General features: G+C 32.7%; 1 protein-coding gene across 1 annotated transcript in view; it reads left to right on the top strand.

Annotated features, from left to right (window-relative positions):
• The window catches only part of CFTR (cystic fibrosis transmembrane conductance regulator), a 127,908-nt gene that overhangs the window by 53,232 nt on the left and 58,230 nt on the right, over positions 1 to 16,446 (top strand). Inside the window, exons 12-15 of the mRNA XM_023525607.1 lie at positions 1,092 to 1,186; positions 3,636 to 3,722; positions 5,262 to 5,988; positions 7,951 to 8,079. Coding sequence (XP_023381375.1) covers positions 1,092 to 1,186; positions 3,636 to 3,722; positions 5,262 to 5,988; positions 7,951 to 8,079 — 1,038 coding nt within the window. The remainder of the gene's footprint in view (positions 1 to 1,091; positions 1,187 to 3,635; positions 3,723 to 5,261; positions 5,989 to 7,950; positions 8,080 to 16,446) is intronic.

The raw sequence follows: 16,446 nt of genomic DNA, 5'->3' as shown, positions 1-16,446 counted from the left end.
GAGAACCTTAAAAGCCACAAGAGAAAAGCAGATAGTTACCTACAAGGGAACTCCCATAAGACTGGCAGCTGATTTCCCAAAAGAAACTATGCAGGACAGAAAGACTTGGCACAGAATATTCAAAGTGATAAAAACCCAGGATCTACAACCAAGAATTCTTTATCCAGCAGGGCTATCATTTAGAGTTGAAGGACAGATAAAGAGCTTCTCAGGCAAAAACAAGCTAAAAGAATTTATCACCACCAAGCCAGTATTACAGGAAATGTTGGACAGACTTCTTTAAGAAGAAAAAACGTATCAAAAACAGGAATAAAGAATGGTAATAACTGCATTTCTATCAACAAGTACTTCAAATGGAAAAGAATTAAATGCCCCAACCAAAAGATAGGGTGGATGAATGGATAAGAAAATAAGACCCCTACATATGCTGCCTACAAAGAGACTTACTTTAGAATAAAAGACATGCGCAGACTAAAAGGAAGGGGATGGAAAAAGATATTGCCTTGATGGGCCTAAAGGGTATTGTGCTGAATGAAGATAGTCAGATAGAGAAAGACAAATACCACATGATTTTATGTACATGTGGAATCTAAAAACAAAACAAACAACAACAAAAATAGAAACAAACTCAGATACAGGGAATATTTTAAAAACTACTAAGTGGGAGGGGGTTTGGGGTAGACGGTGAAAAAGGGCAGAGGAATTAAGTACAAATGGATAGTTACAAAATAGACATGGAGATATACGTAGCATAAGGAAAATAGTCAACAATGTTGTAATAAATATGCAGGGGGAAGAGGGGTATTAGATTTAGTGGCATGATCAATTTGTGAGTTATATAGATCTCTAATCACTATGCTGTACCGCTGAAACTAATATATTATTGTGTGTCAACTACAACTGAAAAAAAAACTCATTGAATTGTTCAGTGTAAATACGAGTAACTAATTGTCTATTATATTTCAGTAAAACTGAAAAAAAATAAAAACAATAGTCTGATATATGATTATGTTTGAAGGAAAATGTACCTGTCAAATTCAGATCCAACATACTAACAATTTCTCTCTCTATATTTCTGTTTTTGATAACAGGACATTTCCAAGTTTGCTGAGAAAGACAATATAGTTCTTGGAGAAGGTGGAATCACACTGAGTGGAGGGCAGCGAGCAAGAATTTCTTTAGCAAGGTGAGTATCTGATCATTGGTCTAGTGAGCATTTGCTATAAATATCATGCATGTAAAACACCACAGACATTTCTCTATTTCTTTATATTTTGTTTTGGAATTGAAAGGTGCCTGGGGTCTTATGACTAGCTGGTTAAGAATCACCTTTAAGGATTATAGATTATGACATAGTTTTCATGTCTGGTAATCTCATTAAGATGATGACTTTTCCAAAAAGCATGTCCTTACTTTGGTGTGTGTATATTTGTTTGCCTTATGGTATGTTTTACTACAAAGGAAAACACTGGGATTCTGCATAACGCAGGGAAAGATAAGGTGTACATTTTTGTTAAATCTATCACACAGTTCCCTGCTCACCTCCACCTCACAATGAGCATAGCTGCTCTAGACTATTGTTTATGTTTCTTGGTTTAGATAAACATACATTTTCAAAAATTTCAACATAATTCATAACAAGAATAGCAAGGCAAATGATGTCTCCTGGCTTAGGATCCGTTATCTTTAAAAACAAATAAATAGTACAAGCACATCTAACATTGGAGTGGGTAGTTCCACTGGTAGAGACATTCTTAGTCTAAGCATTTTGAACTGTCAAAGAGAGAAGTACGTATACTTAATTTCTGTCAAGAAGAAAACTTTGTGGTTAAACTGTAACTGTTTAGTTTAAAACATTACTGGTAATATAGGATGTGAAATATTCCTTTAGTTTTATTTGAACAAACTTCTTACTTTGTTGCAGAGTTGTTAGCAAGAAATCACATTGACTTAACTGATATTTTGGCTTCTTTCTCTTACTTTTTCCTGCTTTTTAAAACTGAGACAGAAAACTAATTCACTGAGCTCCTGCAATTGTCTAGTAATATTCTGGTGTATGTGCGTGTGTGTGTGTGTGTGTGTGTGTGTGTCTATGTATCTGTGTGTGATTTTACTTAATCCTCATATCACCCTGTAAAGATAAGATTGTTCTCCCACTTTATGGAAGAAATCATGAGATAATTGATGCTGTTAGATCTTAACTTGCCAAAAGCCACACTGAGAAATGGTAGAATTATCATTTGAACCAGGTCCTCATGACTCTACGTTAAACTTTGCCTTGATTTTGGGATTACAATGTGAGGTAATAAATCAACAGATATGGGTAATTCGCAGACAAGATAATGGCTTCTAAGTACATGGAAGTTGATTAATTAACCTGTGAGCCAAAGTAAGACTTACCTTAAATATTCCATTTCAAATTTAGGTAAAATATGCCATATGGCTTCCGAACATTAAACACACGATTGAGTTTGTATTTACTAGCTTAAGATTTGGTTTTATTGTAAGGTGCACACAGTTTGAAGTACTACGGAAAATGATTATTTTTATTCTGATCAGAATGTGTCATCTGTGGTCCAGTTTTTGGCTATGAAAATATTATTTCTAATCTCTTGAGAAACTGTGATCATAGATGTGGAGAGAGATAAGTATGAACTGAGCTGGGGAAAGGAAAACCTTGAGGGTATATTTTGATGGATATCTTTTATCTAGCTCTTGCATCTCGTCTTCAAAAATAATTTACACTGCAAAGTTCTTTTAGACTTTGACTTTTTGCCACTTCTGTATTTTCTCTGTTACCTGCTGATTGAATACAATCTTCTTTTTATAGGAAGTACCAAGAATTATACATAAACACTAAATCCTATGTGGTTGGGGTAGGAATAGAAGTAGGCTTACTGACAATTATGCCTGAAAAAATTTGTTGTGAAGACATTATCTCATTTCCATTAATATGGGACTGTATCTTCATCTCATTACTGTTCTAAGATCAACTTCATGAAGATTTTACTTGCTGATAAAATTTTATGTAAAATAATATGAGTATACATTTTTACTGTGAGTTATTTATCCTTGTTTGGAATTTTTATGAATATGGTACAGAGACTAAGACTATAAGCAGCAAAAAGCATTTCAATTATACAGCCACAGTAGTGCTACTGACAACCTGTTGGTAGCAGGTTGACAGTAAAAAATAATTTCACATGAGTGTTGCAATTTAGTTGCTGCATCTGACATTTTATAGGATTGAAGCAGTTTATTTTATTCTTTTGTTTCCCCACCCAAATCTGAAATCTTTGAGGGCAGGGACTGTGTAATTTTTACCACCGTATTCCTCAGAACATAGAATAGTGCTTGGCTCTAAATAGATATTATTGTTAAGAGAGTTTCTTTTTCTTTTTTTTCTTTCTATTAAAGGTAATGTTTTACATTGTATGGTATGATGTTACTCAGTTTGTAACTTTTGCTAGTTTTGTCACTTACATTTAGCAAAGCCACTTCAGCAGTTCTCATAGTGTTGTGAAAAACTATAAAATTCATATGTAACTTACCTTATTGGTCTTCATTTAAAACATCTATACCAAATTACATGGGAAATATGAAGAAATTTCGTTTAATTTTCATTTTCTTTTTAGAGCAGTATACAAAGATGCTGATTTATATCTATTAGACTCTCCTTTTGGATACCTAGACGTTTTAACAGAAAAAGAAATTTTTGAAAGGTATGTTCTTTGAATAACTTGTTATGGTCATGCAAAAAGACAAGGAATGACTATACCATCAGAGACTGCATATTACCCCTTGAGAGATATGTCAAGCATTGTGACTCAGTATGAAAGAATGTAACATAACACTTACTCAAATCTGATTTTCTCTTCACAGTCGATTCAAGATTACTTCCGTGAAAAGTTCTGACTACCTCATGCTAAACTAATTTCTTCCATTGCTATTGCTTGTTAAAGCAATCACTATCTCTATGGTTTTTACAATATTATTGCCTTGTGTCATTTTATTTTAATTAGTTATTATAATTAAATTTCATTTGCTTTTTTTGTGTGTGTGTTAGAATTTTAATCTCTCTTCTCCTTAGATAGTAAACCTTTTAAGTAATTAAATAAGCTGACTGTTTTAATGTTTAATGCCAGTGAATGCTCAGACTATTCATCTATCTTAGTACTTCCTTCAGAAACTCATCTTCAGGCTCACAGAGCTGGGGATTTACATTTCATTGGAGCTTCCGATAGACCCCAAAGTATAAGTTCCTAAGTGGAACAGTTAGTTAACTATATGACTTAATTTTAAAGTTTCAAAATTACTTCATAGACTATAAAGTAGTTTTTAGGAGAATTATCATAATACTCTTCTAGAAATAAAGATTTTAAACAATAAGGATGTAGATGTATATTTGTATAAAATGGTGGTATTATTTCTGGAAGCACCTTTCCTAGAATTTAATTAAATTTTATACCTAAGATACTATGTTTACAATACTGTGACTGTGATAAGTAACTTTCTACCAATATAAACTTTGCTAGCTATGCTAGTATGTTAGAGTACAATCTAGAATGATAACTCTTTCTATATGATATATAACGTTTTAATGCCTAAAAGAAGTTTGTCTTTCTTAGATGGTTCTAATCAGGATTTAGAACCATCTAGACTGGAGGGAAATGTTATTAGAGGAGGGTCAACTTATCCATTTCTCAGGTTTGTTGTTGTTATTGTTTTAACAAATCAGATTGGCCTTAATATAAGTTCTTGAGAACTAAATTGGAGGTCACCTTAAAATGTAAAAGGAAATTAACAGAGAATTTAAAGGACCAAAAAAGCTCTGACGTTTTAGAAGGTATATCGAAATATAAACTCCCTGCCCCCCAGGAATCTTAAAGTTCATCTAACAATTCTCTCATTTCCTAGATGAATAAACCAAGACCCAGATCAATTTGCTCAAAGTCAAACATTTATTTAATATAGGTATTTATTTACTGTCATTCTAGGTCTGTTAACACTCCACTTTACAATATAGAATACTATAATAATTTAATTATATAGTATTTAATGCTATACTAACTCAAGAGGCACCAAATCAATTACTATTGGATATTTACTTTTAGAATTATTTTAAGTGTAATAACAATATTGTATCATAGAGGTTTTATAGAAGAATACCTTAATAAAATGTTAAAATGCAATACATATAGTATTGTAATAAAGTGTTTATAAAATTGATGTCTTATTTATATCTTTTTATATTCTTAAAGCTGTGTCTGTAAATTGATGGCTAACAAAACTAGGATTTTGGTCACTTCTAAAATGGAACATTTAAAGAAAGCTGACAAAATATTAATTTTACATGAAGGTAGCAGCTATTTTTATGGGACATTTTCTGAATTACAAAATCTACGGCCCGACTTCAGCTCGAAGCTCATGGGATATGAATCTTTTGACCACTTTAGTGCAGAAAGAAGAAGTTCAATCCTAACTGACACTTTGCGGCGTTTCTCATTAGAAGGAGATGCTGCTGTCCCCTGGAATGAAACAAAAAAACAGTCTTTTAAACAGACTGGAGAGTTTGGTGAAAAAAGGAAGAACTCTATTCTCAATTCAATCAACTCTATACCAGCGTTTTCAGTGGTACAGAAGACTCCATTACAAATGAATGGCATTGAAGAAGATTCTGAAGAGCCTCCGGAGAGAAGACTGTCCTTAGTTCCAGATTCTGAGCAGGGAGAGGCCATCCTGCCTCGAAGCAATGTAATTAACACTGGCCCCACATTTCAGGGACGAAGGAGGCAGTCTGTTCTGAACCTGATGACACACTCCTCAATGAACCAAGGTCAGATCATTCACCGAAAGACAGGGGCATCCACAAGGAAAATGTCATTGGCCCCTCAGGCGAACTTAACTGAAATGGATATATATTCAAGACGATTATCTCAGGATAGTGGCTTGGAAATAAGTGAAGAAATTAGTGAAGAAGACTTAAAGGTGTGTACAGATTATTAGCATGTTTTTGTTTGTTTGTTTGTTTTTTCTACAGAGTGCAACTGGGTGGAATGTAACCAATAGTATGTAACAAAACTTACTCAAATTATGGGTTTAGCATGAGGTTTATCTTAAAATTCCAAAAATGCAAGGTCCGTAATGATGTAAGCAACTTTAAAATGTAAAAGAATCAACTATTTTCTTTTTCAGTGGATACATCTCTTTCCATAAAATGTATTGTAAGTCAAAGCAAGGACTGCTGTTAGGTTTACTAGGCCGGTGATAATCATTATCATAAATTAGAAAAATTACAAATTGTTAAAAATTATTATAAATCTGCTTTATTACAACTTCAAACCTCTGTGGGAAGAGGTGGACTATAAATAAATATACAGAAAATAATAGCTTCAGTTATTTAGAGACCAAGTAATATTTCTGGATAGAGCCTGTACAAGCATCTAGTCTCTCAATAGGACCAATTTACATTCTGGTTTTACATTCTGGTTTATATATCAGTCTTACCAGAATTTAATTAGTGTGTGTTTCTTTATCTTTCAAATTTGCTTTATACATGGGATTTCTGGACAGGTTTCTTTTAAAGAAGGTGTGTGAAACAACATATACTGGCACTAACCTTCAGATAGAAAGTTTTTTTTTTATATTGTTTTACAGAATAAAATACTTTAATTGTTAAAATAGGAAGCAATATACGAGGAGAGATTTTGTTTGTTAGTTTTCACTGGAAAAGTTTTTAAAGCTCTTTGGCTGAAACAGGCATCGTTTTAATGAATTGACATGTTTAATAGCATGGATCAATTAAGAGTCATTTTACCTTTGGCAATCACAAGTCATTTAACATTTTTGGACCATAGTTTCCTTCTTTGTAAAAATGAAGGAACAGAATAAATTGTCTCTAAAATACATACTTTCAGTGTCTTATAATTTTTAAAAGATTTCCTAAAGGATAATTTATCTAGGTGGTTTCAATCTGAATGAATTTCTCAAACCTGAGCCTTTAAATTTATTTAAGTAGAATGTTTTCTTTAACTAATAATAGTTACTATTTATTGATTGCTTCTAGTGCCTGGTAGCATATACTTAGTCCCCATTACTACTCTAGTACGTACTTATCGTTATCCTCATCTACAGATAAGGAAACTAAAGTTAGGAAAAGTTCAACTGTCCAAATTCAAGCAGCACCTAGGAAGTCAATGGTGGACTCCAGATTCAAAGCCAAGTTTATTTGACTCCAAAATTTTTTACCTAACCAATGTCATAGGACTCCTTTCAAGTTCTAGTGCTTCTTCTATGAATTTTGTTGACTTCATAAGAAACAAAAGTATCTTTTTCCTTTGGACTATCTATAATTATTCTTTTTCAAATTGTTGAATACACAGGACAAATAAATCTACCACAAGACAAATAAAAAATTCTAGGGGAATATACTGAGGATTAGAATTATATAACAAATCATAGCTGGCAAGAGATAATCCTAGGCTACTGACGAATGTACAAGCATCAGTTGGCCTTCAGGTCTATTGGGAGATTTCTACAGCTAGCAAAATTCCAAACTATATTTGTCCATGGACTCCTGAAGAAATAAGTTAAATCAAGGGGAGTTCTGGGAAGCTTCAGGTTAATAGTACTATTTACTTGATAAGAGGTGTGATATTGGTAAGCGTTAAAATGGTGTAACTGTCCAAAAATAATAGTTATATAATCAGTGATATATGTTCAGAATTTTGAAGAATTACAGTGTTTCTCATTTTTCAAAAAGCTATATTGTTCCAGTGGACATTATATTGGCTGTGGAGTGACACCACACATCTTTCATTTGGTTTATACTTGAAATTTACTTAGCTTCAAATAGTAATATTTCCTTATTTCCACACATTCAAAATAAAACCATGATGGTGGTGTGAAACTGTATAGTCTTATTGTAATAATCATGATTATGTTTTTCAGGAGTGCTTTTTTGATGACAAGGAGAACATACCAGCAGTGACTACATGGAATACATATCTTAGATATGTTACTCTCCACAAGAGCTTAATTTTTTTGCTTATTTGGTGCTTAGTTATTTTTCTGGCTGAGGTAAGAATTTTCTGTTATAAAATATTACTGTGATTTAAAGTTAAATTAAGAATAGTTAGAAGAATATATGCATATATATGTACATATTTATAAATGCATATACATAAATATAAGTATATATATAACTTTACACTGTATAATACCATGTATAGTTTCATATAATTCTTCTGTTGCTATTTTATTTCATACATAGCGTACAAAATAAACACACATATGAAAAGTTTTTAACTAATAGTCAAAACCTCCAAGTAGAATGCCTTCATATGGATTGAAATTAAACACTGAAAATCATTCTGTACTAAATTTTAAATTCATTTGGCTTTATGTATTGCATTATTAAATATGCATGTGATAAATCATCACCTTTAAATGGTTGTTTCTTCACAATATGAAATAGACATGTTAGTGACTTAGTAATCATTGTAAATAATCCTTTCAGCGATTTGAATCACCCACTTGCACACAGAGTTTTTTTGTGTTCAATGTCACCATTGTGATCTATTTTCTATGCCCCTGCTGTCCTTCACATCACCAGTTTTAAAAAAGCGGGGTCGATGAGGAAGGGGGAGGTACAAAGAGCATATAAGCCACAGGATCAGTTCTACATCAACATTAAGAGGTTCCTGAAGCTGATTGATGGATGAGGGTTTTGTCTAGCTCAGTAGCAGCTACCTAAATACCAAAAGGGGCTTGGCAGAGAATGTCTGCTGGTGAAGGGACTTTGAGGCTGAGTGGAGAGCTTTGATCTCCAGTTGTCTAAAGGAGGCAACTGTAACTCAGAACCAGCAAAGGACTTGTCATGATGGAACTTGGGATCAGTTTCGTTAAATCTTTTTATTTATCAAAATAAGATGGAAATCCAGATTTTTCTGTAAAGTTTTCCTAATTTTTTAATGGAGGTAGTCATTTAAATAAAAACAACAAACGCTACAGGAGCATAACAAAACACATCTGTGTGTTGGATTTAGCCTGTGATCCTTTGAATGACCACTTACTCTAGGTATTTATTCCAGAGGACATGGCCGGATGTGTCCTAATATACACCTGAAATCTAATATGAAGGCCCACACTTAGAGAAGAAAGGAGGCAGCAGAATTGCCTCTCCTGAGGCCGTATGAATGTATACATAACTAAAACCAAACTGATGACTTTTTCTTATTGTTCTGCTGTTTCTAACCTCAATTAAGAGGTCTACATAAAATATTATCACTCCTCATTAACTAAGTTAGTATTAAATATCTACAAAGATGTCCCAAAAACTTGTATATACTACTTCACCTCTAAACCATTGGTTTCCATTTGACCCTTGGGTTCTGATGATATCTCTCCTTTGCCATACTACAGTTTAATTTAGTTTTTTTTTAATTAAAAAAAAAAACTTCAGTTACAATTGACATTCAATATTATTTTATGTTAGTTATAAATTACATATAAATTATATATAATTTATAAAGTGTTCCATCCCTCTGATTAATCTGGTACCCAAATGGCACCATATACAGTTATTACAATATTATCAACTATATTCTCTATGCTGTACTTTACATCCCTGTGACTGTTTTGTAACTGCCAATTTGTACTTCTTAATCCCTTCACCTTTTTCACCCAGCCCCCACAAAAGCCTTCCTATCTGGCAACCATCAGTTTGTTCTCTGTATCTATGAGTCTGTTTCTGTTTTGTTTGTTTATTTTGTTCTTTAGATTCTACATAAAAGTGAGATCATATGGTATTTGTTTTTCTCTGTTTGACTTATTTCATTTATAATACCTTTGCAAATGGTAAGATTTCATTCTTTTTTTTCTTTTTTTATGGCCGAGTAATATTCCATCGTATATATGTGCCACTTCTTTATCCAGTCTTCTATCGATGGACATTTAGATTGCTTCCATGTCTTGGCAACTGTAAATGATGCTGCAATGAACGTAGGGATGCATATATCTTTTCAAAATAGTGCTTTGGATTTCTTCAGATAAATACCCAGAAGTGGCATTGCTAGGTCAAAAGGTAGTTCTATTTTTAATTTTTTGAGAAACCTCTATACTGTTTTCCATAGGGGCTGCACTAATTTGCAGTTCCACAGTGTACGAGAGTTCCCTTTTCTTCACATTTTCACCAACACTTTTTGTTTGCTGATTTATTGATGATAGTCATTCTGATAGGTATGAAGTGATATCTCATTGTGGTTTTAATTTGCATTCCTCTGATGATTAGTGATGTCGAGTATCTTTTTATATGTCTATTGGCTATCTGAATGTCCTCTTTAGAGAAATGTCTATTCAGATCTTCTGCCCATTTTTTGATTGGATTGTTTGTATTTTTGGTGTTGAATTGTATGAGTTCTTTATACAGTTTGGCTATAAACCTCTTGTTGGATGTATCATTGGTGAATATCTTCTTCCATTCACTAGATTGTGTTTTCATTTTGTGGATGATTTCTTTTACTGTGTAAAACCTTTTTTGTTTGATATAGTCCCATTTGTTTATTTTTTCTTTTGTTTCCCATGCCAAAGGGGATATATCCAAAAAATATTACTAAGAGCAATGTCAGAGTTTACTGCTTGTTTTCTTCTAAGAGTTTTGTGGTTTCAGGCCTTATATTTGTCTTTAATTCATTTTGAATTTATCCTTTTATAGGTATAAGAAAGTGGTCGAGTTTCATTTTTTTTCATTTATCTGTTTAGTTTTCCTAATACCATTTATTGAATAGACTGTCTTTACCCCAATGTGTATTCTTGCCTCTGTTGCATAGATTAATTGACCATATAGGTTTGGGTTTATTTCTGGGCTCTCCATTTTGTTCCATTATTAGTCTATGTGTCTGTTTTTATGCCAGTACCATGCTGTTTTGATTACTATAGCCTTGCATTATAGTTTGATATGAGGTACTCTATTATTATTTTAAATTAGTAAACCAAATGGAGGCTTGATATGAGAAGAAGTATAGCATAGTGCCAACTCTGGAATCAGATTGACCTGGCTGTGAATTCTAATTCTGTCTCATTAACACTGTGAAATTGAACAAATTAGTTAACCTCCCTGATAATCAGTTTTCTTATCTATAGAAGGGAGATTGTAATAGTACCAGTTTCATAGGCCATTTTTGTGCATTAAGAAACATGATTATAAAGCACTTAATGTAGTACTTGGCACATAATGAGCCATGCTAGTTGCTGTTTTCATTAATGTCCTTAAAGTCATAACATAGTTGTAAAGCTCAAGATAGTTTAAGGTGAACAAGTTCATAACACAGGTATAATGACAGTTTCAATAATTCCTTTTGCCCTTTAACAAAAGTATGAGGTGGGGTAATTTGATACTCCTACATGAGTAATAATTGTATTGAAATGTATTTTAAATTTACCTCATTAATCTTTGTCAGTCAAGCCAAATGACCAACATTAATGTGAACAAATTCCAGTCCTGTGCCACATTTAATCTCAAACCAGCCCTTTATAATTGTTAATGTTTTGAACCTTTGCATTGAAAGATCACATTTCTTTATTATCATCAATTTATAGTGTTACATTAAAAAAAATGATCTTATCTGAATATGGTGGCGATTTATGTTAATTTGCAGGACCTTTGTCCCATGTAACTTTATAGAGCTGAACTTGTTTCTTTCAAAATTGTTTATAATTAGTTAATTAACTAATGAATGAACATTGAATTACACATGCACATTAGCTCGCTTAAATTATTAGCTCACTTAATTGAGAAGACATTGGTCCTTTGTCTTCAGGCTAGAAACTAAATTACAATAGAGGATATAAATGCTACATAACTATCCATCATTAGTTGAGCTCTCACATATCACAAAAAATTGTCATTTCCAATAAACAAAACAATTGATAATGCCATTTGCTAGGAAAAAATAATATAGAAAATAGTGAGCCTTGTTGGCCAGTATCCTGGAGGAATTGCCAATTAACTGGCTCTCAAAATTTTGAGTAAAAAAAACTTGGTGGTAGTGGACAAATACTCATTGTTTTAATTATGTACACAGTCATACAGCTAAACAACTCATTCACTGATCTTCACATTTCTTTTGCCTTCTTTTAATCAAAATGTATATAATTTTTATTTTTGATTAAGTTCCTTTCTTAATAGCATTGTACCCCTTTCTCATTCTCACTGAAATATTGCATCAGTGCTTTGTGTCATGGTACAGGTGCATCTCACATTGCATCATGCATCAGGGAAACTGTTTAGTTCTTTTAAATCTTGTTTGGAACCTCATACTCATCTTGATCAGAGAACTTAAAGAAAGGTTAAGATACATTTGTTTCTTGATGAAAGTGATTTATCCATTTTTAGTTTTCATAGAGGCCATACTTCAATTTAGAGTTTATGATTTTATAGAATAGGTTCAATAAGCTTCTCTTTATAGAGTGAAATACATAGCCTTTTAATTTTTTCAAAGTGCTAAACTGAAAAATTTAGTTTGGTCTATTCAGTTTGTTATCACTTATCATTAATGTGTCATTTTTATAAAAGAGCTTCAGTCTACCATTTTTTAAATACTATTTTCTATACTATAGGCCAATATCTTCAGTAAGTTCTTAAATATTAGCACCAGGGATATAGGCTAAAAAATTTTTATTATGTTTATTTTTCTAGTGCTCTTGCTTGTTAGTGCATTATTGACTAGATACAGAAAAAAATACAAACAATAGATTAGGAGACAGTTTCCTGATTCCTTTTACAGCAACCAGAAGATATTATTATTGACTGGAGTATCAAAAAAATCCTGTTTAGTGCTTTCATTCCATGATTTTTAAGAAATGTATCAGAACTGTATCCTATTCTTTTATGATTTCTCATCAGTATGTTAATGAGGAATTCCCGGTGGCTTTACATTGTTAGTAAAATGGGCATGTTAATATACTCCCATAATACCACTGCTGCTATTGATTGACAGTAATCCTTTTAAGGCAGCTTTACCTAGCATGGATCTAAGTTTTAGGGCATGATTTGGACCTGTGAAGCATTGAAATCGTATATTAAGTCATGAGAAGGTGTCACTTTACTATTCACGCCTGTCATTTATTCATTCATTTACTCATTCAACAACTTTTTTGACTTCCCTCAATATGCCAGGAGCAATTCTGTGTACTATGTGCACAGAAAAGAACAAAATCGAATTGTACAGTTGGAATACACTAATGTACTTATGTTTATAATGTTAACAGGATATTTATAATGTTGTGCTCCTTTGGTAAAACTCAAAATATCAATAGTGTTTTAGTAGGTATTCATTTAACACAGATCTCATTTTGTGACTTAGGAGATAGTGCCGAATTCTGTAAACATACAAAGCTTGCAGCATAAATTGGTTTTGACTCTTCATCTTTACATAACATGTCACCTGCTTTTTCAAGTGTGTTTTCTATATGATCATTGCATACTTTTCCCTCTGTTGATATTTGTAAATGTATTTTTATTTAAGTAAACTCTTATCTATCCATTCCTTTATTTATTAAGCACGAATATACTAAATGCCAAATGTTTACCAGGTTTTGTGCTCGACACTGAGGATACAGTGGGAAAGAGGACAAATGACTGCTCTTTCCTCTTATAAAACACATTTTGAAGGAAAAGATAGATAATAAATACATATTGATGGAAATAATTACAGAACATGATGAGTACCAGAAGGAAATAAACTGCATTAAGATAATGGTGGGAAAAGGAGAGTGGACCTAGAGGCCTTTCTAGGGAATAATATTTACTGACACCCAGAGGATAAGAAGTCAGACATGCAAAGGATTGGGGCAAATGCAAAGGTCCTGGAAGATTTTGCGAATTAATGGAAAGTGAGAAAGGCCAACATAATTGAGGAGTGGGAGAGAAAAGTGAATGGCATGTGGTGATGTTGGAAAAGCAGGCAAGATCCAGACTCCCAGGACCACAGGCTATGTTAAAGAGCTTGGCTTTTATTTTAAATGCAACGTTTAAAATTTTTTTTTTAATTTAGTTTATTGGGGGTGACATTGATTAATAAAACCATATGGGTTTAAGTGCACAATTCAATAATATATCATCTGTATATTGCATTGTATGTTCACCACCCAAAGTCAAATCTTCCGTCATCACATATTTGACCCCCTTTACACTTATCTGTCTCCCCCGTAATAAATAAATTAAATGAATGAATGAATAAATAAATAAATAAATAAATAAAAGGCAAGGGCTTCAGGCAGGATATGGTATGATCATTTTTAGCCACTCTGTCGGCTGTACATAAAATGGATTGGATGAGGGCATGAGTAGAGGCAGGGATATCTGTTATGACTGGAGGGGATTGCTATTATTAAGTAGACTTAACATCCAGACCACTGAGAACCTTAAGCCATATTTACAGGCCTCTGCAGATATTCCACAGTGAATATTTAGGCACGTCTTCTCTGTAGCCTATCAAAGTTCTTGAGCCTTTTATGTTTTTGAGCTGTTTTTGAGCCTTTTATGTACCTGGACTTACTACATTGCCTTTGGCAGTTTTCTTCTCTTTCACACCTATTTTCTTTAGTTATGAATACCAGAATTGTATCTGGCCAGGGTTCCAGATATAATTTTTGACACCAAACTGTTAGAGTTTTACTACATATATGATCAACTTTCATCTATCACATCTCCTAAGATGTTTAATAGTTCACTTAGCAAATAAGTCTTTCAAATACAGGCACTTGTCTTCTCCTTCCATATGTGCATCCTATGATAGCCTACACCCACACTCTACTTCTTTTAGTCATGTAGACAAACTACCAACATAATTTTAATACTGACCTAGTTTCTAAATACTGGTTACTTCTTCTTTTTCATCTTGAGGCTGTTTGTAAAGTTCGTGAATTATCACCTTGGCCATTCATGGATCTATCCTTAGAGAATGCCATCAGCAGGTTCCTGATGTGTGACATGGATATGTAATAAGTCCTCTGTCTACACCCCTCCATAACTACTAGTTATTACAGTCTATGCACGCACTGTCCAATACAGGAACCACCAGCCACATATGACCATATAAAGTAAATGAAATTAATTAAAATGACATAAAATTTAAAATTTAGTTCTTCAGTCACACAGACTAGCCACATTTCAAGTGATCAAGTGCTACATGTGATAAGAAATTGTAGAAATTTCTATTGGACAGTGCTGATTTAGACTGTACTGTTTTCTATGTGATATGAAAAAATGTTTTAAACCCCCAAAATCTTAAAATAATGACCTTTTTGCTTTTAACCTTTATTCGTACAGAACTGTCACTCTATCATAAACCGCATGAACTTTATAACTTGAAAACATTTAGGAAATGAAGTGATAGAACTTGCTTACTCAATGTTTCTGTATGCCCCAAGTATTTTTACTAAAGGAATTGTGTCAAGTGCTTGGAAAGTTTTTGTTCCGCTTGATAAAAGCAGTTTGGATTGGAGGTTTCATGTCTTCATCTACAAGTAGTCTATCCACTAGAGCCAGGACATAACTTTATATTACATGGATTTGACAAGTTCTTTGGCAAACTGCTTTGATTATTGTTCCATAGTAAATATTATAAAATATATATTTTGAGGATTTACTCACATCTAGTTTATGTTGGCGGTGACAGCATTGTTGATGCTCTTTTAATTGGAACAAAGTGTGACAATAGTGACCAAAGAGTGACTCAGAAATACACTCATATCTAGGTTCTTGAGTAATTTGATTAGTCTTAGGAAATAGGAAAACATTTGTACTGGAACAAAGACTTTTGACATAGATTATTGCTGAGTTTCTTGTCATTTTAAATTTACTTGAATTTTAAGGAAACAAGGAGAGGTTTTTTTTTTATTATTATTATTTTTTTATTTTTTTTATTAATACGGTGCATGAAGGCTATGTGTACAATGAAGAAAAGTAGGAAAGTAAGAATGATACCATTAGATTTTTCATCTTTATACTCCTATCTCAGATGTGAATTTAACTAAAACTGATATGCCTCTTTCAAGTAAAGTATAAGACTTCATAATGCAATTTCCCAATTACTGCTAAATGTTCCTAATATGTTTTTATATACTGCTATTAAATACTTAAGCTAAATTTGAGTGTGAAGTAAGACATAGATTTCTTACGCCAAGCATATTTGTTTCTCCCCTATTTATTTTTGTCATGTGTTCATTTTCAAATTATTTTACTCACGATTTCTTGTTTTTTCTATTTGAATTTTTGATACAGTTATTATTGGGCAAATTGTGTAATTTCAGTTATTTCTGGTGTTACAGTTTTGGTGGCATCAACAGAAGATTGTTTCTCCACAGGGTTTAGAAGACTAGAAAGCCAAATTGAAATAGAATAGAGTACTGATCATTTAAATATCAAAGGAACTAAAAAAAAAA

The sequence above is a fragment of the Pteropus vampyrus genome, unplaced genomic scaffold, assembly GCF_000151845.1.
Source record: "Pteropus vampyrus isolate Shadow unplaced genomic scaffold, Pvam_2.0 Scaffold580, whole genome shotgun sequence".
Taxonomy (NCBI): domain Eukaryota; kingdom Metazoa; phylum Chordata; class Mammalia; order Chiroptera; family Pteropodidae; genus Pteropus; species Pteropus vampyrus.
The sequence above is the reverse complement of the archived record's forward strand: the minus strand, read 5'-3'. Positions and strand labels throughout refer to the sequence as shown.